This window comes from Pieris napi, chromosome 6, assembly GCF_905475465.1.
Source record: "Pieris napi chromosome 6, ilPieNapi1.2, whole genome shotgun sequence".
NCBI lineage: Eukaryota > Metazoa > Arthropoda > Insecta > Lepidoptera > Pieridae > Pieris > Pieris napi.
The window spans coordinates 7,716,718-7,739,411 of NC_062239.1; the positions used below are offsets into that span (position 1 = coordinate 7,716,718).

General features: G+C 31.9%; 3 protein-coding genes across 3 annotated transcripts in view; 1 reads left to right on the plus strand and 2 right to left on the minus strand.

Moving 5' to 3' along the window:
- The window catches only part of LOC125050047 (spermine oxidase-like), a 26,067-nt gene extending 16,275 nt beyond the window's left edge, over window positions 1–9,792 (minus strand). The window contains exon 1 of the mRNA XM_047649609.1: window positions 9,690–9,792. The gene's annotated coding sequence lies outside the window, so the exon portion shown is untranslated. The remainder of the gene's footprint in view (window positions 1–9,689) is intronic.
- Window positions 1–16,025, plus strand: part of LOC125050049 — a 22,483-nt gene extending 6,458 nt beyond the window's left edge. Inside the window, exons 2-4 of the mRNA XM_047649610.1 lie at window positions 13,559–13,644; window positions 14,248–14,554; window positions 15,084–16,025. Coding sequence (XP_047505566.1) covers window positions 13,559–13,644; window positions 14,248–14,554; window positions 15,084–15,189 — 499 coding nt within the window. The 3' untranslated portion in view covers window positions 15,190–16,025. The remainder of the gene's footprint in view (window positions 1–13,558; window positions 13,645–14,247; window positions 14,555–15,083) is intronic.
- A 661-nt stretch (window positions 16,026–16,686) lies between these two features.
- On the minus strand, window positions 16,687–21,363 carry LOC125050050 (survival motor neuron protein). Its single transcript, XM_047649611.1, has 7 exons — window positions 21,147–21,363; window positions 20,769–20,910; window positions 20,392–20,553; window positions 19,441–19,599; window positions 18,996–19,117; window positions 17,414–17,553; window positions 16,687–16,797 (listed from the first exon to the last, which is right to left on the minus strand). The coding sequence occupies exons 1-7, from the start codon at window positions 21,192–21,194 to the stop codon at window positions 16,767–16,769; spliced, it is 804 nt and encodes a 267-aa protein (XP_047505567.1). The 5' UTR covers window positions 21,195–21,363; the 3' UTR covers window positions 16,687–16,766.
- Between the last annotated feature and the right edge of the window lie 1,331 nt (window positions 21,364–22,694).

Here is a 22,694-nt window from a genome sequence, read left to right on the forward strand (position 1 = left end):
TAATATGTCCATGTAATTTTACTTGCGTATGCGTAAACGGTAGCTTAAAGTTTACAAATTCCATTAATTGTGAAGAAATGTAGAAATGCGTGGGTAAGCTTGTTTGCTAACTGCCAACTTCGTGTTGGACGACATTCTGAAACTCCCACGCAGGTTATAGTGGCATGATGAGTTAAAGTTTAAACTATATTAAAACAAGTTTAATATTAAAAAACCTTATTAAATCAAAATTTATTAATTAACCTAGCGGACCCGAAAGACGTCCAATACATTTAATAACTTTTTAAATAACGTAACGTAACGTAATAGTAACATATATAAATAAATTACCTATTTGTAAATCTAATCCACTTGAACACCCACAAAAATGACAGTTTAGGAAACTAATAAAAACACACGCGCACAGAATATTTAAAGATTAGAAGCTCCTGCGCAACTTTGTTCGCGATTATTAAATTAAAGTTATTGTTTTAAGTTACATTATTTCGAAGTAATATGATTACATAATATACCTTGCATTACTAGCACTGAATACTGAATTTTCTGAATCGGTTCTGTATTTCCGAAGAGTATTTTTCACTATAGAAATTGCTACCTATTTACAACAAAACTACAGGTTATTAATTTGTACTAGAAAATTAACATTTACAATGACGGAACAGTTTTTTGGCGCATTTATTCTCGTGTGTTGAAATATACAAATGTTTTGAAGGTGATTGAAAAAGATTTTACCTTGATTTAATAGTTAATTTCGAAGTATGGTGAGGAAACACGGGAAACGGGTTTGACTCGAGTCGATTAAGGCTTCGCAGCGGAATTCCTGTATCATGTGGCATTTTATTTTTGTTATCGTGAGAATCGATGCCGAGTAACTATTAGTTTATTAACAAACTCAATACAAGAGCATTGATCTGTAGGTGCGTACTATACGTGTTCGTTGAATGCAATCTTCGTTGTGTTTGCGTCTTTAAAATTGGATTATATATATAGACCTTTCTCTGTTTTACTTAATTATTGTTCAAATACTATCTGCAAAATTTGACTATTAAAATCCGTCCTGAAGTTTACGTGACACACTTTAAAGAATTATTTGTAGTCCTAAATACCTCATAATTGTTTGATAGATCTTATGGAAGTATTTTTTTAGAACAAATGGGCAGAAGGCTCGCCTAATGTGATATGGCAATTAAGTAGGCAACGGCCAATTGACGCTTTCAATGCCAGAAGTCTAGCGGCCCTTTAAGAAATCCAAAAATTGCACCTATGGCTTATAATATTACCACCAAATTGGCACGGCGTCAGTTCAACGCATAAGCTTTAACAGCTATGACCGTGAGTTATATACATTCATTCGTTTTCATTTTATTTGAAGCCTTCACGGTTCGATACACACTAGATATATTAACATATAACTGCAAAATATAAGAAAACTAATAAAAATTCTTGTTTTTAAATAATACTTTTTCCATATGCTGACTGTAGAAGTAGAAGCCCTACGAATGGCATTCTTAAACCATTTAAAATTAAGTAGATTAGGATCTCCATATAATGCATATTCCCCTTTATCCTAGGTTAGTAAACGTCCATTTTCATCATTTTTCTTTAAGGCCAAAGAAAAAACCAATATTTATATTAATGGAAAAACTTGGGTAGAAATATTTTCAATTTAAGGTAGGCATTTATAAGAAATTTAACCATATTGGTGTAATACCTGCAGCTGAGTTTCATCATCGGACGTCGAGGCAGAATACGAAATTCCACCCGTATCACCTCGACGTCCGCCGTTCTACAACTGAGCGTTTTTCAAGGCAGATTTTGCCGCGCACCACCACATTGTGGAACTAGCTGCCTATTGAAGTATTTTCGAACCAATTCGACTTAGGGTCCTTCAAGAAAAGAGCGTAGATACCAATTCTCAAAAGGCCGGCAACGCACTCGCGAGCCTTCTGGCATTGAGAGTGTCCATGGGCGGCGGGTTCCCTTAACATCAGGTGAGCCTCCTGCCCGTTTGCCCCCTGTTCTATAAAAAAAAATAAAAAATATAAGCACTTTAATTTAGAATTTATTTCTATAATTAAACGGAATATAAATTAGTAGCAGAATAGTTTTCCGTTTCGCGTTTTTGCTTAAATAAAAACTAAATAATATAGTACCTATATTTAAAGGTATTAAACCAAACAATAAGTTTTAAGTGTAACGTTTTCACATGTTTCTGGTTTGATTAAACAGAAAATAATAACGCCTCAATAAAAACTCATTCACAATAAAACTTTTCAGGCCCTTTACTATAGCCAGTTGTTAAAGGTTCTCACAAATTAAGCTATACTCAATGTTATTTAAGGAATCGTATCGGCATGCGAATTCCACAGCGGCCGTTACAATAGCATTCCAACTTTTTGCTCTCACCTTCAAAATTGGCTAGGCCAGACAAAAACATTCAAACAAAGCTTTACATTTGATTTTGACTTTTGATCTTCATATTGCGCCTAAAATATATTACAACCATCTAACCAGTTTGTTTGTTTAAACATTATAAATAAACTAAGAATATAAAATTACTAAAAACCCCTACAGAATTTAACCTAAAGCGCATCACCACAGTACAAATTCATTTACTTAGAAACTAAAGAGTAAAGAAAAAAAAATTGAACAAACAGAGAGAAAGTTTTTATACAATATTTGCAATTTTCCGGTGTTTATTTATGGCTTATGTTTAACTTACCACCAGGTATAGTAACATATAACAGACAAAAATAGTAAATGATTACCAAAATTAAACCCGCATTTTAATGTAAAATTACAACCTAAGTTTTAACATCTCGCTATCCTATTTAAGCAAAATGACTCCAAATAAATCATTGTTAACCCAAAAGTAGTAAATGATCGCCAAAATTAAAACAGCATTTTAATGTAAAATTATAACCAAAGTTTTTACATCTTGCTATCCTATTTAAGCAAACTGGCTCCAAAAAACTCATTGTTAGCCCAAAAATAGTTAATGAAAACCAAATTATTAACCATATTTTAATTTAAAATGAAATGCAAAAAAATAAAATCTCGTTATCCGATTAAAGTAAATTACCCTCGGCAAAAAAAATATTTTGCCAAACACAGTAAAGTAAATTTACTCCTAACCTTTTTGTCTCCAAATTGATTAACCACTACAAAAAAAAATTATCTTGAGCGTTTCGTTTACAACCAAATGCTATACCTAAAATAAAAAATAAAACTCTTACAATTTCAATAATCCCTTTTTTAATTATTGAAACAATCATTAAAAAGATAGTCCTCTTAAAACTAATAATAAACAGTTCAAAGATCTTAAAACTAAACTAATAATAAGCATTTAAAAAATCTTAAGAAGAATCAGTCTTCTGTATTAATTCACTGCACAATTAATGCTTTCTTAGCTTTGGCTGGTCGTCCTCTTTTGCGCTTCATGCCAATCGGAATAGCTCTGGCCTCTGAAGGTGGCTGGACGTGCTTAAGCCGAATCGCCAATCCAACGAGATGCTTGCAAATGTAATCTTTGAGAAACTTTGGGCAATTGCATGTGCCGTGTAACCAATTTTCCTTTTCTCGGGGCATTATAACTTCCCACTCTCTAAAATGTTGCTCTTTGTATTCGTCAAAGGTCTCCCATGGCTTTTCATAATTTTTGCAATCTAAATCCGACCCAGCTGGAATTCTGTATGAGCAAACTAGCTCAGTACTATTCTTTAATGGCACCTGCTTCGACAGTTTTGCCCATTGGTAACTTTCTGTCCACATCTTTAAAGATACTGTCGGCAGTTGAGCGAACCGTCTCTCAGTATTATTAATCACGTATTCATTAGACCAGTCCTTGACTATATCAGAAGCAATTACTAAGAACCGCGCCAAAGGATGACGCTCACGAAGCGTGCCACCATCTTTTATTGTTTTATTGAAAGATTCCAGAGCATTGTTTGTAGCAGGAGTCCCCAGAGATGCGCCCAAATACCAGAAACGATTTAGTATTAGCCATTCATTTTCAAAGTATGTAACAAAATCTTTTTCGGCTTTCCACTTGTCCAAAAATTTTTCGCTGGCTCGATCAAATATTTCCTGAGTTGAGGCACACTGTAAAGCATCAATATCTTGTAAGATCTCTTTTTGGGATTTCTTTTGCACACTTTGCTCTACTCTTGTTTGCATCTTCTTTTTCGCATGCGCCCAGCACATTCTTATGACTGTATCTGTTCCAAATGTGCACGCAAAGGCAGTTTGTATAGCCTTCGCTGCATCACAGACCAAAACTTTACAACTTAAAGTGTATGAAAATATTGAGAAAACTGCTTTTTTTAATGCGGAAAATAAAAATATGAAGTCTTCCGTTCGTTCAGCTGTTGTCACAGCTAATCCAAATGGGTGAAAATGTTTATCTCTGTCTGTAGTTCCAATCACAAGTACTGGAAACCCTTGCCAAATGAGCTTATATGTGGCATCCGCGTGAAGAACAGAACATTGGCGTGATAGACCAATTAAATATTTCGTCGTTAACATGAACCGGAAGTTCTGATCTAAATCATCTTCAGAAATTTCATACGCCAAAACAAAAACTTCGTGACCGTCATCAGGTATTTCAGAGTTTTCTTTTAACCATAATTCAAGCTGTCCCAAGCTTATTACCGATGGCCCGTATTTTTTCTTACGTATGATTTTAAGATAATTGTTTAACTGTAACTTAGTCGGCAGAACTAGTCCATTAATTTTACTTAAGTTCTTCATAATAGATTTAGGTTTCAAACGCAGTTCGAATAGTTTTTCTATTTCCTTTTTCGTTGCCTCATTTATTCCCCTAGTCGACTGACAGTCAGAATTTTCATGGTCGTGACATGTTTCAGTACGAAATAATAATATATCATCACACGATGCGTCAAATAAAAGATAAATCGCGGCAGAACACTGAATTTCAGCCCGAAGCTTCACTTTGTTACAACGATAGTAACGTTTTACTCCTTCTTCAGTCGTATGAATTTTTTGTATTGACCAGGTCTTCTCATTTTTGATAAATTCCTCAGCGCTCCGCACAGTTATAAATTTTCTTTCAAAAACCCAAACTTTATTTTGCCTTCGACGTTTTTTCGTATGCTCTGTGATTTTATATTCGTCTTCATCTGATTCCGATGAAGTACTCAACAGCGGAGCACACGAACTCGGTCCCGCTAAGTTTTCATTCGCCATTGCAAAGAAGATAGATACCAAAACACACCCAATAAAAGCAAGTGCTCGCACGCGACTAAATTGGCGATCGTGTCCGGGCGTGCGCGGCGCTTGCGGTGTGGTGGGAGAGGATCGTAAGCCGCAGACATAACTTAATATGGCATCATAATGCTTCATTTGGTAATAAGCCTACATTTTATGTCAATCATAGTGGTTTATTTAGGCAGAAATAGCGCATTAATTTGCTCGCTAAGATTTGGTGATCATTTACTACATTTGGTGTTCGAATACAATTTGAAGTGCAGTCGTGACTAAAATAGCTAGTACTATTGTAATTTTAGACGTTATTTATCTGGTGTTAAGTATATATTTTTGGTAAAAGAACTAAGGGTATCAAAGCATTTTATGGTGATCATTATATTTAACCCCTTTATTTATTACACTCGCGCTTTCAGTATAGAACTCGAATATTGTTTTTATAAGATGATTTACAATTTACAAGATGATGGTATCGTGCTTGTTGCCATGGTTACGATAATAGAAATAATAGTCACGGTAACATCGGTACTTTCTCTAGAGGCTTTGAAGAAAATCTTAGTAAGGGTACTTCTTTCATTTACGATGTAGATATAAATGTTTTAGTCGCAATTATAAGATGATTATAGCAATGCCTACGACCTTCAGATGCAGGTAGATATTGCGAAGTTAACAATGAATTGTGCGATCTAATACAATGGATGAGAATTTATTTTTGTGTGAATTTAGAAAGGGAATGCGATGCGATAAGGAGCGCTCTTTTGCAATTTGCATGGGTTGCCTTTTCAAACCAACATCCCCAAATATTTCTCAAGGCACACCATTACATTCAACTTCATACACAAAAATACTCAGAAAGTTATTAGGTACTTAGAAAAGGTATCGATACCTAATGATCTTAAAAAATGGGGTAATAGTATCATACCTGTCATGTGTGTGTGTTTGTGTTTTAAATTTAATCTTCCGTTTTCTAAAAAGAGGAATAGAATTAAAAGAAGAGAGATGTTTACTTTTTCATATCATGAAGTCGAGTAAGGCCACAGATTAATTGCTATTGTATTAATTTTTAATCAACATCACCTTATCAAAATAAAAACCGCCAAATTCAGCACAAGCAAATCAGAATGGCGCCAAACCCCAGCATAACCGCGCATGCGCTAAAGTGGCCAGAGACAACTATAATTATTAAGGAAACCTACTTGGTGATAATAGCTGCTGCAACGAGATTCTTATTAATTTTTACGATATGATGATGATGATGACAATAAACTGTAACTAAAACGTCAACATATAATTACAGATTCAAGGGCATCACTATCATGCAGAAATGGAACGAATTTGACACTTATCACAATTACTACCATTTTAATTAAGTCTGTGTTATTAACACTAGCCAAATATTATCAAACAAATAAAAATCATTATTATAATAAATGATAAATAAAAAACACGTAAATTGTCATTTTTATATTGGAGAATTTTTTATAAATAATAATTATAATAGAGTAGGTATGTTATAATATTTATCTATACTAATTCTACCTACAAAGAGAACGGGTTTGTATTTTTACACGTATGTAACGAATAAATTCAAAAACTACAGACCAAAAAGGTTTCACAATTTGAATAATTCCTAAGTTACATATTCCAAAATAATGACAAACAAATGTTTACCTAGATCAGGCCGCTAGTATCAATGTGTCCTATAGGTGCAGAAAATCGGGACACAAATCTACTATGTACTTGTGAGGAAGCACCACATTGTGTTATATGAGTGAGCGAGAACATATAAACGGATCACAAGTTTGGTGCAAGGAATTGAAACCTTTCTGTAAATAAACAACTGTAAAATGACAACAATTTAGTAGGAGGGTTGCTGTAGCGGTGACAGACAATCACGGGGTCTCTTAGTAGAGTGGGAGGGGTAGTGGGTCTGTGCGTTTCCCTCAATATATATTCTAACTTTCGTAGGTGTAGATTGCCTAATTCTATGAGGAACAAATAAAGCTTTTTATATGTGTCAGTTGCGTGTTGTTGTTTCAACCAATTACCAAATATAAATAAATAACAATGGAGTGTGAAATTTCTCACAACGATGATGAGAAGTATCAAGATTGCAGACATTGTAACGTTTTTAATAATTGATTGCATATTTTATACCACTAGCTTCTGGACACAGATTTGTGTACTCACAAAATGTTAAAGAAAAATAGCTTTGTCTATGCCAATAAGTTCATATTGAAATGTTCTTTCAATTCGGCAAAAGGACTTGAATCCAGGTCATGTACATTGTACATACATTTAAAAAAGAGTGTCCTATCTAAGGTTGTCCATTGGTTTAATGTTAATAATCTGCTTTTGAACTCAAGTAAAACTAAATTAATAAAATTTTCTACGCCTAATGTGAGGCAGTTAAGCACCAATGTACAACTGAATGGAGTAGAGTTGGACCCTGTTGAGTCAACTGTTTTTCTTGGCATTACTGTTGACGCCAAACTACAGTGGGGCCCACACATTAACAAATTGTCTGGAAGGCTCAGTTCAGCTGCTTATGCTGTAAGGAAAATTTGACAAATTACTGATGTGGATACTGCCAGAATTGTTTATTTCAGTTATTTTCATAGCTTGATGACGTACGGCATTCTCCTTTGGGGAAACTGTGCGGATATTAATACAATCTTCTTATTACAAAAAAGGGCTGTCCGCGCTATATATAAGTTAGGTCCTAGAGTTTCTCTCCGAGAGAAATTCAAAGAGATAAACATTCTGACTGTAACTTCACAATATATTTTTGAAAATTTACTTTATGTTTACAAAAACAAACCGGATTTTGTCAAATTGTCTGATCTTCACTCCCGAAATACTAGGAACAAAAATAATTTAACAGTTCATGCTACTCGCCTTCATAGAATAAGCAACTCGTTCATGGGTCAATGTATACGCTTTTACAATAAACTTCCTATGGATGTTCGTAAACTTCCCCTTAAGAAATTTAAATTTTTTATTAAATCAAAATTATTAACTAAAGGATATTACAGGATATCCGATTATTTAAATGATAGAAACGCCTGGGATTGAGCTGCTCGCTTATACAGCTATCGCTTGTGTTTTTGTAAGCTGTCTTTCACTTCTTTTTTTTTTTTTTTTTTGCATGTTGTACATATTTACAATCTGACATGTCTTGTGCTTTTGCATATGCATTTTATTTTATTCTATTGACATGTTTGTGCTTAGTGCATATTCATTTTTTTACATTTTTTTTTTCTATATTACTGACATGTTTTGTGCTTAGTGCATATTCATTTTTTTTTTTTTTCTACAATACTGACATGTTTTGTGCTTTTGCATACAATATTTTACACTTTGACATGCCAAGTGAATAATGATTATATTTCGATTATATTTTTCAATTTCATTATTTTTTCCTTGCTTTAAGGTACACCTTAAAAATACATTTTGTATCCATTGTAAGTGTAAACATTATGCGGGTATATCATAAACTCTTTTGCTTGATTTATAATTTGATACATTTTAGTCTATAGTTATTTTGGGCTGGCGATCTGAGTGAGTTGTTGCCCCACATATTTTTATGGTGCCACTGGCGGTATTGTTGTGTACCGGGTTGTGCAGCTCCCTTAAAAATGGTTGAGCTGCATGAGCTATTCGGGGCATGCTAGCCGTCTGCTGGCACAGGCTTGCTCAGATCGATCTGGTTCTTTCTTCCAAAGACCAGTCCAGTAAATACTCTGCATTTGTTTACACCAATTTATTAATTTATTATTGTATTATCTGGACTATAAAAGAGACTAAGACCCCCGAGTTTGTTTCGACATTTCTTCTCAGGGCAGTCAGTTAGGAAATGTCGACTTCATCTAGTTTAGGATGACATTGTAAAAGTGATTTATATAGTCCTACTTGCAAGAATAAACTATTTCATTTCATTTCATTTCATTTCATTTCATAAAATGTTTGGTTTTGTAATAACATAAGTTTGATTAGTTTGGATGTGAAAGCATAACAAACGCTTTGCTTTTAATCTAAATGAATTATGAATTAACTAATTAGATACAATAGATAATCGAATTAAAAAACGCTGAGAAGTTTATTAGAAATCTAAATCATCACAGTTTATTAATTTTATTATCGCTTTGTTGTAAGTATTTAGTTCCGCACTCCGATATTATAAATGTAATTAAATTTTGTTTCAACGGAAATCAAATCTTCGAATTGAACGAATCAAATTAACTGTATCACGGAGAAGATGTGTAATAAAACAAAAGAACGTTGAATGATTAGTTACATATAAAAGTTTAATCAATTTAAATAGAATGTGGGGAATTTGTTTAAATACAGATCAACTTATAAATCAAACTAGGAACCGAGTTAGAACGACCTTTCCCGCCATTTATACAAAAAAAACCAACGAGTCAAACAGAGGAATGTTCACCATTACTTGAGTATGTACATACCTTAAGAATTTCTTGTACGAACCGGTCGTCAGCTGAGAGCGAATAACAAAAATGGCGGCGAAGCAGCAAGTGTTACTGATAACACAATCTTATCCTGGACATATTTAAATTCACATTATTTACCTTTTACGTTGTAAATGGTTTAGTTATCAATTTATGGATAATCGCGAATAACTATTTGTTTTTAAAGGATGATGTATAATAACAATAATTAAATTATTTTCCGCTTTATAAGTTTAAATGTTTAAAAAGCGAGTCTTCTCCTCCCTCAAAGGCCGGCAACGCACCCACTAATATGGGCTGCGTAGACTGCCCTTTTTGGTCGTCCCGCAAGCTCGTTTGCCCGCTATTATATAAAAAAAAAGTCAAAGACATTTGTATATATATATATGTGATCCATGATCCCGGTATAATCAGGTATCCCCGTAGGCTGTTGAGTTACCGATTTAAAAATCTAGCTCGATGTCACTTGGCGGAATAAAACGCTAAGGTCTCTGAAAAATAACCCTACATAGCATAGTCGATTAGCAATATTAGGTACGATTTATATAAAAACCGTGTTTGTTTTATTTACTTTTGTTTCATAAACGTTTAAAAATTTTAAGGGTAGGTACTTACGTATTAGCGCCACCGCGGCAAAAATACTGGTAACGGTTTGGTTAGGTTTTAATATTTTATTTAAATAACTGTTTCCGGTGCGTGAAAGTGGTTAGGAGTTATTATTCTAAAACTTTAAAATTCAATTCGGGCGACGGATTTCTCGGATTAGAATTTTTGCCGCGTTAATACGTAAGTACCATTTTAAGCTGGAAAACGGGTAAAGTTGTATTTAACTGATATTTTATAGTGTATTGAGAGATGATTTATGATATTTTCAAAGATGACTCTTAATAAAGATATAATTATCTATGTTTAATTATAATAATGAAAATTCGCGTAGATTTAGCATGAAAGAATATCTCTAAACATATCCATAATTATTAAATTAGAACAGAACACCACCATTGTGATAGGGTAGACATATCTATTTACACAGAACATTCTATTTTATTATGCAGATTATCATATCACTTATCAACTTAATGCACTTGCGTAAATAATTAATGCTCGTTGACAATGAACAACATTGTATTGCCATAGAAAAATTTGTGATAGAGTCTGCTTAATAAAACGTTAACTTAATTTATCCAAAATAAAATTTTCTACAGAATATTGTGGAGGAAGGAAGGTGAACAGTTCCTCCAACCTAAAACCTGACTAGCCCAAGGCCTCAGTGGCTAAGACCGAGAAATTTTATATATTCTTAGCGGTCAGATTAACTTTGTTTGGGTTTGACATCATCCGACTGATGGTAGCTGTCGCTGCAATATTTTATCAATATCTAAGGAAATACAAGCCTCTATCAAATACTTTGAAAAAAAAAGAATACTCTTGAATTGTAGGTTTTTAAACAAAATTTAGAGTTTCAAAATAGAGTGTCCCTGTGTATCTTGTACTTTGCTACAAGTTTTGTTTGAGTGTATTCTAACCCATTGATTATTTTCAGATAAATAACCGTTTTCTAGTCAAATTTTGGACAAAAGACACGGTACATATATTTATTTCGTTTGAGACAGGTAAAAATAAGGTCTACCTTCTCTAGGTCTAGGTAACTTTTTCTTGTCTTAAAGAACGTTAGACCTTATTTCTTAATGCAGGCCTTTTTGTCACTTAGTCCATAATTTTGTCCAATATTTTTTTGAAAAGTTTACTAAATTATTTTTCCAAATTCTCTATTTTTTTCTGTTCTCATGGCAATTTTTCGATTTTTCTTCGAAACATTCTTTATTGCCTCATAAAATAACCCTGAGCCTTCCTTCCTTTTAATCTTCTTAATTAAACTTACATAATTCATACCAAATCCTAGACTAAATTTATTAAACACAGTTCAGACTAAAAGGGAAACTTTTAGATAAAAAAAAACAAATTTAAAGCATCTTAACTTCCTTGTTAGTTATCACGTAGGCTGTTCTGATATAAAATTGAATGCCCCCTTGACATTTCCTACTTCGAATAATTAAATTTCATATTTAGTTAAGAATTGTTTATTAAATGCTATTTAAATATGGTAATAGGCCCAATACGTTCGTACTAGTTAAACTGGTTTCGAATAGATACAGCTATGAAGTAATTTAATGGTCAAAGTAATTAAGCAGTAAAAATAACTTCTAAAGATTACTATTTTCTGATATATTGCACTTATTAATGTTATGGTCTGATGCAGAAAATGCATTGGTTACCCAATTTCATGAGATCATGGCATACTTTTTTGCAGTTAAAAATGCATTCAAAATAATATCGTGAAACCACCGCTGAAGTGTACTAATGTATTAATTTTATTTACAAAAGTCTGAAAGTTTTTTTTCCTAGTAAGTAGTTCACGCTAACTACAAAGCTACAGATAAAACCTAAACCACTCCCGGGAACTCGGGAGTATTTGGTTGGCTTGGTTTCCCATCATACCGGTCTTTTGAGACATCTCAAACATAAATGGGAACGTTACAAAACACCACAGGTTTGCACTTAATGACAGTTATTAAATGAAATGTCACTGACACAAGTATAACCCGATTAAAATAAACAACTACAAGACACGTATGGAAATTGAAGAACCGGTAGCGATTCAATTTAGCCGCGTTATAATTAGGGCTGCCAAGACGAGTTTTTGTAGGTCACTAATTGAAACTGGATTTATGTAGCTTTTTGTAGAAGTTGCATAACCCTGAACGACGTGGGAATTGAAAATGTTTTGCGTGTGCGCTTTGCTGCGTGAAGATATTAGATTATGAAAACCGTTCCAGAAGATTTCTTATTGTTCCAGAAGGGCGCGTTGATAACATTTAGAATATACAAAGCGAAATATTTATTCGCGAAAGACGACAGCGTTAAGTTTTTAAAGAAAACATTTGTAAATTTCATACTGTAAGAGCTTTGTGAATTTATTCTCAATATGTGACTTCAACAAATGCATGATGAAATTACATTTTAGAAAAATTATAATAGTAATTATTAATAACTAGGAAAAAACGGCACTTGCGCATCCAACTTCTCTGACCAACCTATTTGCCTTTAGTACTTGGCTGTATCTTTGAATAATATTCCCAAGTTTGGCCTAATATAATAAAAAATGAATAAGAGATTCTGTTTTGCCAGCCCTACATGAGCCAGGTGTAACCGTGAGCTTGAAGCAAATATATTACATGTATTAACAAGTTTTAAACGTGCTCAAATCGTATTATTACATGATAAAAATGTTATAGTAATACAAATTCCGTTGAACTTTTGGTTCTTTTTGCAATGGTAATAACCCTATCTAGGGACATAACGAGAATAGTTATAATTGCGGATTAATTTAATAATCAGTGGCCATGCAACCTTTTTAGGTCTGGGCTTCAGATTTTTGTGTATGTTTCACGATCATTTGTCAATCTAATAGGCAAGTAGGTGATCAGCCTCCTGTGCCTGACACACGCCGTCGACTTTTTACACCGTTCGAGCGAAAATGCGCACATCAACAGAAAGGGGATCGAACCTACGAACTCACGGATGAGAGCTAACACTGCTATAGTATAGTATACTGGTTGCAAAAAAAAGTTCTTGACAGTACTTCATAGAAATCCAATACCGCCCCCAAGTTCATAATCCTTTAGCTAACAGAATTAAGTTTCTTGACAAACAAGTAACTTTGAGCTATGGCTTCTTTAACCGAGGATTAAAATATTTTCCTTTCTTATTCTATTGTCTAAGTTTAAATTGGATTCAGTCAACTTAAGATAAATATGTACGAACTATTGTATCAATATGAATTTATAATAATTTTCTTTTTCTAGGTCTAACAAATATTTGCAGAAGTCAGCCATCACAAGAGTCTGCGCCGTCGGAGGCTTTTTTATTTCTATACCCGTATTTTTAACAGGTGAGTTTAACTTATTAAAATTTAACAATTATTATAAACTAGCTGGCCTGGCGAACATCGTACCGCCTAACAGTCGATTCTTTATTTTTTTAAATACTTATTCTGCTATTCGGGACTCCGGTCTAGCTAGTAAGATAAAAAAAGAAAGTTGATAATACAACAAATACATTATGTCAAAAAATAAAAATTTACTTTCCCGGAACCCCTCCACTAACACTTGAACTTTATGATATGGCATTAAAGTTCAAATTGCCTTTAAATATTATTACGAATATTTTGTATGGGAATATAGAAAAGTGTTGTTTTTAGACTTTTTTACTAAATTTTTTAAATTTTTCTCTGCGTAAGAACCATCCTCGTACTTCAAGGAATATTATAAAAAACGAATCAGACAAATCGGTCAAGCCGTTTTCATGTTATGTCGTGACAACGGAAAACGGGTTTCATTTTTATATATATAGATACGTATAAGTTTGCTAGCATGCTAAACAAATTATTTTATTAAATTTGGTTAAAATACACAGAAATTACTTTAAAAAATACGTGTTTTCGTATACCTTTAAATCTAACTCGAAGTTAATAATAAAATCTTTTCCATTGCAGGTATAATACTTTACACATTCATCCAGTTCCACTCTACACCCGCAATAGTCACATCGGTATTTATTGGCGTGGGCATCATATTCTGCGGGTGCGCTATGGTTCACAACGTGTTCGTATGGCAGAAGGAAAAGACGAATTTGGTGAAAGCATTTCGTACACAAGAAATTGCAATGAATACATCGAACGGTGTGGTTATGAATGGACATTTGAATAACACTGGAGCCGGCAATGTTAGCTTTCACAGCATGACTGCGCCGTATACGCATCCAATCACGCTTTTGCAGCAGGGCGGGCCTTATATTATTAGGTAATCTATTATTCTTATAACTTTTGGTAAACATATTTGATATTTAAATTCTGTTTAGCATTTGTATTATCGGTGTTAGATAAATTGGTAGGTTGAGGACGAAAAAATTGAACAAAACGTAGAAGTTTTATTGAAGTTATACTTCTTTAGGCGCGTTATGAAAAATTTATGAGAGTGAAATTTTACGATGCGTGCGCGCCGTGACACAAAATTAACAGAATGAAGTTGCTCACGGAAGATGCTACGGCATTGGACATAATTTAAAAAACAACATTCCAATAATAATAGAATTTATGTTACACTTAATGTAAGAGAATAATAATAAATATTTATTTATTAAATTTTTCAAATGTAAACTGAACTTTATTGACTATAATGACTTCTTTTCCAGTCTTTGATTATTTAATTGTAATTAATTATTTGCATGCAATCAAAAACTATTTTTAATAATACCAAAGAACTTACGCGCGTACATAAGTACACGCACCCTTTTTTTAATATTTTTATTACCTTTAATTTCATGTTTCAGGCCTCCAACAAGTACACCACCTGGTGAAGGTGCCGCAACTCCAGGTGTCCCAGCTGCTACCATCGATTTAAGCCACGATACACACGAACTTAGCACACTCGTCTAAACTCCACAGACTATCATAATAGAGTGGTTCTAGCACGGCCAATCTTAATACAACTGTCATATAAATTCTGTGAAAATATGTGACTGTCATAGTTTTCTTTACTATTTGTCAACGCTAAAGTTACGGCTATGGATAATTATTGTTCTAAATTTAAATAATTGTACAGACCTTAGTTGAAATGATATATTGACGCGACGATGTAGACGATATTATGGCAAACTAATTAGTCTATGAAAATATAAGTTGCCAGGCAGAAAATGTAATTTTTTAACATTTTTAACGTGGAACGTTTTAAACCTTAAACTGATTGACCTAAAATTGACTTTCTATTGTTTTTTTGTATATTTTTAATGTTAACACTAGTGTTGTATTCTTGAAATGTGTGATTTCCCAAATTCATTTCAGATTGTCTCTACACCAATAACAAGCTTAACAATTTTTTTGGTTAATGAATGTCATGAAAGTAAAATATTGAAAATTTGTGTGCGGCCATCTTTGCCTTAAATCACGGTTTTAACGACTATTTGATCTAATCTCTCATTGTTCATAAAACGTATATCAGTCTAATTAAACACTTTTAACTAAAGTCCTCTTTCGTCTCTTTCTGGCTAATAGTGTTTACGTTATGATGAAAGAGAAAGTTTGTTAAGAGTGCTTTGGTTAAAACGGTGCATTTGCCTAATTAATTTGTTATAATTAAAAAACCATTTGAAGAGAAAATAAATCGTTAGAATGACCGTCATTTTTACAACCGTTATGGTTAACTGTATTATATCTGTACATAATTATCAATTAATTTAAATTCGCCATTTATTTAAGTAAATCAATAAGATATTTATAAACATTTTATTTAAGAATCAGTGCCTTTAGTAACTTGAATTTAAAAATATTTAGGTATAGAAATACATGGGTCATTTTAAATTCTGTTAATCTATGGTTACAAGTTAGCCGTTGTATATTTAGGGCGGGCGTGGCTCACGTGATTGGTAAATCAGTTGACGTTTGTGTCCCCCACTCCCTTGTTTAATGTTCAAGATATTTACCGGTATCTGTACCATAACTATGTATTAAATATTTGGATCTATTACTTAAATAAACGTGAGAAACATTATCTTTCTATTTGAAGACAACGTTAATTTTATGAATATTAAACCTAACATTCAAAGACAAACTAAGTGCGAACTAAGATCTGTCAAATTGACACAAGTTTTGACATATAAAACAGTTAGTGTTAAGACTTGTCTCTGTATCAAGACAATTGACTACGCAACAAGTGCCATTACTCATTTGTTTTGGAGAAAAAATTATAAACTATGTAAAATAAAATTGGGAAGAAAAATACATTTTAAAGTATTTTTGCACATATTTCGCTATGCATTGTTTTTATTCAGATATTTCGTAGGAAATATCAAGAATAGAACATTTAAGGCAATTCGAGAATTTTAAATAGTACTATATTGGTTGATTTATTGTATATTTTGTACATAAACACGAACCTGGAGGCATAATTAATTTATTCTTAATTAACTTTATGTAATTTTTAGACACGAAATAAAAATGTGTTTAATGTAAGTGTGTTATTTTCCTCTTCTAATGTCTTCTTTGGCCCTGAAACAAATTTTTAAAAATTAGTCAATTAATATATTATTTACATAAAAATTATTGTCGTAATATAAATATCAAGTCAAGAGTTAGATTGATTAGGATTTAGATTATTTAGATTCTAGAATACGCGATTACGGAATTTTATGTTTGTTTTATAGGAATAATAATTTAATTAGAGTTGACCTAATAATAATTTAATTAGAGTTTAATGACGTAAGCGTACGATTATCAACCTTGACGTCGTGTCTTCGAATTATGTCTGTACACAATGGAATTCCCATTCCATATGCTCTCTTAAATTAAATACTTGATCGTACAGTGTAGGAATACATGGTGAGGAAATCAGCAAGCTTTCGAGGTAAAAAGCTCAAAAAAAAATCTCATCTAATTAAAAAATATTTTTTGTAAAGAGAAATAAACTTCTTTAAACATTTTAGTATCATATCTAAATATGTGGAATCTTAGAACCTAGCTAGAGGCAAATGGAATAGAAACGCTAAAATAAAAAACTGCAATTATTTTCACTATACCATAGTTTAATTGAACGGAAAGCTAAAAAAATCATAAAAAATAAAGAGAATGACTCCAATATACTTTTTAAGATAGACGCGATACTTACTTTTTCATACCCTGGTAGAGACCGGTGTAGTACCCACTCATGTACCAACTGAGAAGCATTGAGGATACCGCTTGTTGTTCATCCTGTACTTCACCTAACTGTGGTGGAGGTGGTGGAAACGGAAGCTCTATACCACCCATCTAAAATTAGCCATTTTATGTCTTTATAAGAAATGAAATAAAGCCTTTATTAACTAACTCACATGTACAAATCCAAATAAATTAAAACCAAATATTCAGTAGTCGCAGCTATTTATCCCATCTATATATGGCCGACATTATCCATCCTTAACCACATGAATATAATATGTATCTCTATTTATATATTACTAGCAGACCGGCCAAGCGTTGCTGTGGCTAAGGATTTTGTTATATTACATAGTAGCAAACTATTCAAGGGAAACGGTAGGAGAACACCAGTCATGGGGACCACCATGCTTTTTGGTGGTAATGCCATTACATTGTAGCTTATGTGAAACGTTGGTACTTTCAACACAGCGCCATCTGTTAGAACTGTGACTATCAAATAATAAACAAACATTTTGCAATAAAATAATATTGCGGGTATAAATTGAGATGTAAGCTATCCTATCTTTTAAGTTGGATCAAACTACACACGATGTGCAAATTTGATTGATATCGGTTCGGTAATTTAGGAGACCATAGCGGACAAACAACGTGACATGTAATTTATATATATTAAGTTGATGCTTATACTCTGTAAATGATAATAATGAATGAAATTAAATTTTCTAAAATATTTAAGACAGAATTTTTTTAATTTCAAACTTATTTAAAAATTCTTGTAAATCATATCAATGTTCATTGTCAATTTATGCTTCCTATTATTATGATGTGAATTTCTTCTATGTTATACTAGAATACTCGCATATTCTATAACAAGGAAAATTGAGAAAACCATGTCTACGACGCAAAAAATTTAATTGCACATACTAACAAAATGCATCAAGGAAACAGAGACATATTTTATGTGTAACAAATTTATAAAAATTTAGAAAAAAAGGGTGCGTGTACTTATGTACGCGCGTAAGAAGTTATACTTCTTTGGCATTATTTAAAATAGTTTTTGATTACATGCAAATAATTAATTACAATTAAATAATCAAAGACTGGAAAAGGAGTCATTATAGTCAAAATATTCAGTTTACATTTGAAAAATTAAATAAATAAATATTTATTCTCTATTATTCTCTTACATTAAGTGTAACATAAATTCTATTATTATTCGAATGTTGTATTTAAATTATGTCCAATGCCGTAGCATCTTCCGTGGGCAACTTCATTCTGTTAATATTGTGTCACGGTGCGCGCGCATCGTAAAATTTCACTCTCATCAAATTTTCATAACGCGCCTAAAGAAGTATAACTTCAAAAAAAAATTAATTTTAAATATTAAGAGAACCTTACTTTTCTCAGCTAAGGAATATAAATGAACAGTATATGTAGTAATTTAAAAATACTGTTTCTTTTAGTGTACCTTTAAATTACCAAATGAAGTCTTAAGTATATTAATCTAGAGATTTTTGGTATAAGAAAATTCATAATTCCAATAAATAACTTACATTTCTAATCATAGACATATCAGGCATTGGTATATCTGGTAATGTGAATGAATTATTTCTTGATTTCTGTTTATTCCTTTTTTTGTCAGAACTCACTCTTTCATAAATTTGTTTTATAGAATCTGAAAACATAGTTTTAATAGACTGTTAGTCTTTAAATAACAATAATTCATTAGAGTGACCTTAAGGACTAAATAATCATATTAAGTTATTTAACTTATAGAAAGTGATTAATAAAATATTTGTGGTTGCAGTTAAAACTAAAGATTGACATATTTTTTCGAATTTTTACTATTTTCATTAAAAAAACCTTGTTACAAAATACTAAGTCCTACATATCTTCACAACTTATTCATGTCCAGACAACTACAGAACTCAAATAAATGATTGCTAAGTAACAAAAATTAAGAAAATGTACAATACACAATTTTTTTTAAATCCTTACCCATATGTGCCGTGGCTGCTAATTCTGCATCATCAGCATATGGGGACTGGCTCTCAAATCCATCATCATCTTTTTCTATATGTGAGTATTGAGTCTTTTGATGGTTATTTACATTTGGGTGCAAAGAGCTAAGTTCTACTTTCTGTAAATTATCATATTCTGAAAAATTCAGAACCGTATATAGCATTCTGAAATTGTTTATAATTTAAATACATAATTTTTTAACATATTTACTTTTGAACTTGCACTAAGCCTATATTAAAACTAGCTTAACCTCAGAAGGCCTTAACACAATTTCTTATTTATATTTTTCATAAATAGGCACCTAGTTATAAATAAAATATTTGTTTTTGAAATGTGATGAACTATGCAATAGGCATTGACTATCTGAACTATGATATAAAGAGTGCTCATATTACCCTTATTTTTAAAATTACACTGTTTAATCTAAATTTGTCTTTTCATCACAGAGTACTCATTGGTCTAGTGGTTAGTACCCCTAACTGCCAATCCATGGGTCCCGGGTTCGATCCCCGGCTGAGATGAACATCGATGTGATGAGCATTTGGTGTTGTGCTTAGGTCTTGGGTGTTTAAATATGTATTTATATGTCTTTCTACCTATAATATGTATGTATATCCGTTGCCTAGTACCCATAACACAAGCTTCACTAGCTTTGCATGGGACTAGGTCAATTGGTGAGAATTGTCTCTAAAAAAATCACAGAAAGAGTACAATTATAAAGTGATATAGTTATGTTGAATGCAGGGGTAAGTATCTAGGTAGGCTATATAGATAATATATTAAATGGACATATAGCTTAAACAATACAAACAAGTCAGTACAAGTTAGTACAACAGGTATAAAGAGTCCAAACACAAAACCAATAAAAAATATATACTTTTTCTTAGTATTCAAGGCAATAAATAAATAGTAGGTACAATTGTTTACCAGAAAATTGGACTATACATTCTCTGTCATTAAGTATAGATAAGATTACTGCGTCATACTCTAAGCCATCTTCATCATACAAAGCTCTGCATGACATTCCAGCCTTCCAGTTAATTTTCTTAGCTTTTTTCTTGGGTTGTTCCTTCTTGGGCTTTATTTGATCTGTAATGTAATGGCTTTACATGAGATTTTATATTTAATGTTATGTTGATAGTTATAAATAGTGATAGAACTATTCAATAATTAAAAAAATTGGCAAAGGAAATCTTTAATATATGTATATTAAAACCTAACAACAATTTTTACAACTACTGCTACGCATAATCTTAATTTTTAATATAAAACTTTAAGCAGTAAATTAAATTGTTTTAACATACTCTGTTTTGAATTAGTTTCAGTGTTGGTCGACATAGCAATCCTTTTGGCTACTTCTACATTGACTATTTTTATAGCTTTATCATATGCATTATTTAGTTTCCTGTCGTCCCAGACATCGCCGTCATCTTCTTCAGATTGAGACTAAAAATGAGATATAATTTTATCATAATAAATATTGTGTCTTGCATACTTCCAAATATTTTAAAGTTAAAATTTTTCTAAAGAATTTGTACACAATAATTCGAAATCGTGGATTATACATTAATATGTGTAAATTGTAATGCTATTAATAATTGTTTTCATAGTGTCCTTCTGTTTAATATAATAAAAGCTAGGTAACTAATTATAACAAAAACTAATACTAAAAACTTTCTTACCTCATCCAAGTCCATTCCCTTTACGTAAAGTATTTCATTCTGAGACATGGTATCGAAGATTTTTAGATAAATGTAGTACAAATAACAATGAAAAATTTGTGGAACCCAAATATTTATAAGTTTTTAATGTTTTAGAAATTTTTCAAATTTATGTTAAAATTTTACAATAAAAATATACAGCTTCCCACAGCATCCGATTTTACTACAGATTTGTATAATAGAGTAGCATTGTCACAGATTAAGTATAAATTAAATATTAATAGAGGCTACTCTCGACTAAAATCTGAAGTAAAAACGTATGTCACGCCCTCCTTAGTTCAGCCGATGAACTAAAACGACAATTATAGTTGATAACATAGTGCGTTTTCCAATTACAGAGCATTATGCGACTCAGTGCCGCACAATGCCGCATAATGCTGAAGCTTAATTGGAACGTGAATTAGTTTTCAAATGCATCAGCAGAGTGCGCTAAGTCAGTGTTGAAAAAAAAAATGTTCTGAATAGACTTAGCAACCTCATTAATGTATAAATAATGTGGTTAACAATAATAATTGGTTGAAAACTTTTTACGCTTATTTTAATAATCAAATTATTTCATTAACATTTTTTTTACTGAAATAAGAGAAAACCTTTAAAGAATATAAGGTTTTAACAAGCTAAATTAACAGTAAAGTATATAGTTTCATGTAAGAAGTTTACATCATTTACGTTTTGAGCAATTTTTTTTAAAATGATTTCTAAAAAAAATATATACTCTTTCAAAACCATTGCAACGTTTACAAGAGTATAATCCTGTAAAATAAATTTGTTTACAGATCCGAATTTTAAAATAAAATTGTATTCATATTTTAAATGTGGAATATAACAAAAGTAACTATTTATACCTTCATCCATACTTACATTTTTAGCAGTTTGAAAAAACTTTAATTATTTTCAAAATTTACGACGAAACAAATTTTTCAACAATAAATAATATTTACTAACGAAAATTTCGATAAATGCCAACTTAAAGAAAAACACTGGTCAATTTTCTGTCACTGTGTTGGTATTTATTACGAGAAGCACGCGAGAGCATTCGTTTTGGGAGTGCTCAATTGTGCGAAGCGTTGCTGTAGTTGGAACATTCAACGTAGAGCATTATGCCGCATAATGCGCTCTAGTGCTGTAATTGGAAAACGCACATTATATTCAAATATTGCGTACGTATTGTTAAATATAAAGATTGGAGTCATCAGAAGAAAACTCATTACCGAGCGCATAAACGTAATCAAATCATTTGTAACACACATATTATATACAAGACATTTCACAAGAATGACATTGTCGTTGTTGTTGTTGTAAATGATATAAACAAAATTATATATTGATATAAATATTAACTTAAAATCTATATCTAAAATGTTGAAGCACCAATAAATAATCAGATCAAAAGATAATTAACAGTTATAATTTCATATCAGACTAAACCTAGTCTATTTTAAACCCAGTCTATTTTATAATTCTTTTAATCCCTTTTTGCCATTTCATTGATTACTTGCTGTTTTACCA

Coding starts and splice junctions, on each gene's coding strand:
- LOC125050050 (XM_047649611.1), bottom strand. CDS start 21,194: ATGTCTCAGAATGAAATACTTTACGTAAAGGGAATGGACTTGGATGAG. Junction 20,911..21,146: donor AGGGAATGGACTTGGATGAG/GTAAGAAAGTTT, acceptor TCTCATTTTTAG/TCTCAATCTGAAGAAGATGA. Junction 20,554..20,768: donor TGAAACTAATTCAAAACAGA/GTATGTTAAAAC, acceptor ATTACATTACAG/ATCAAATAAAGCCCAAGAAG.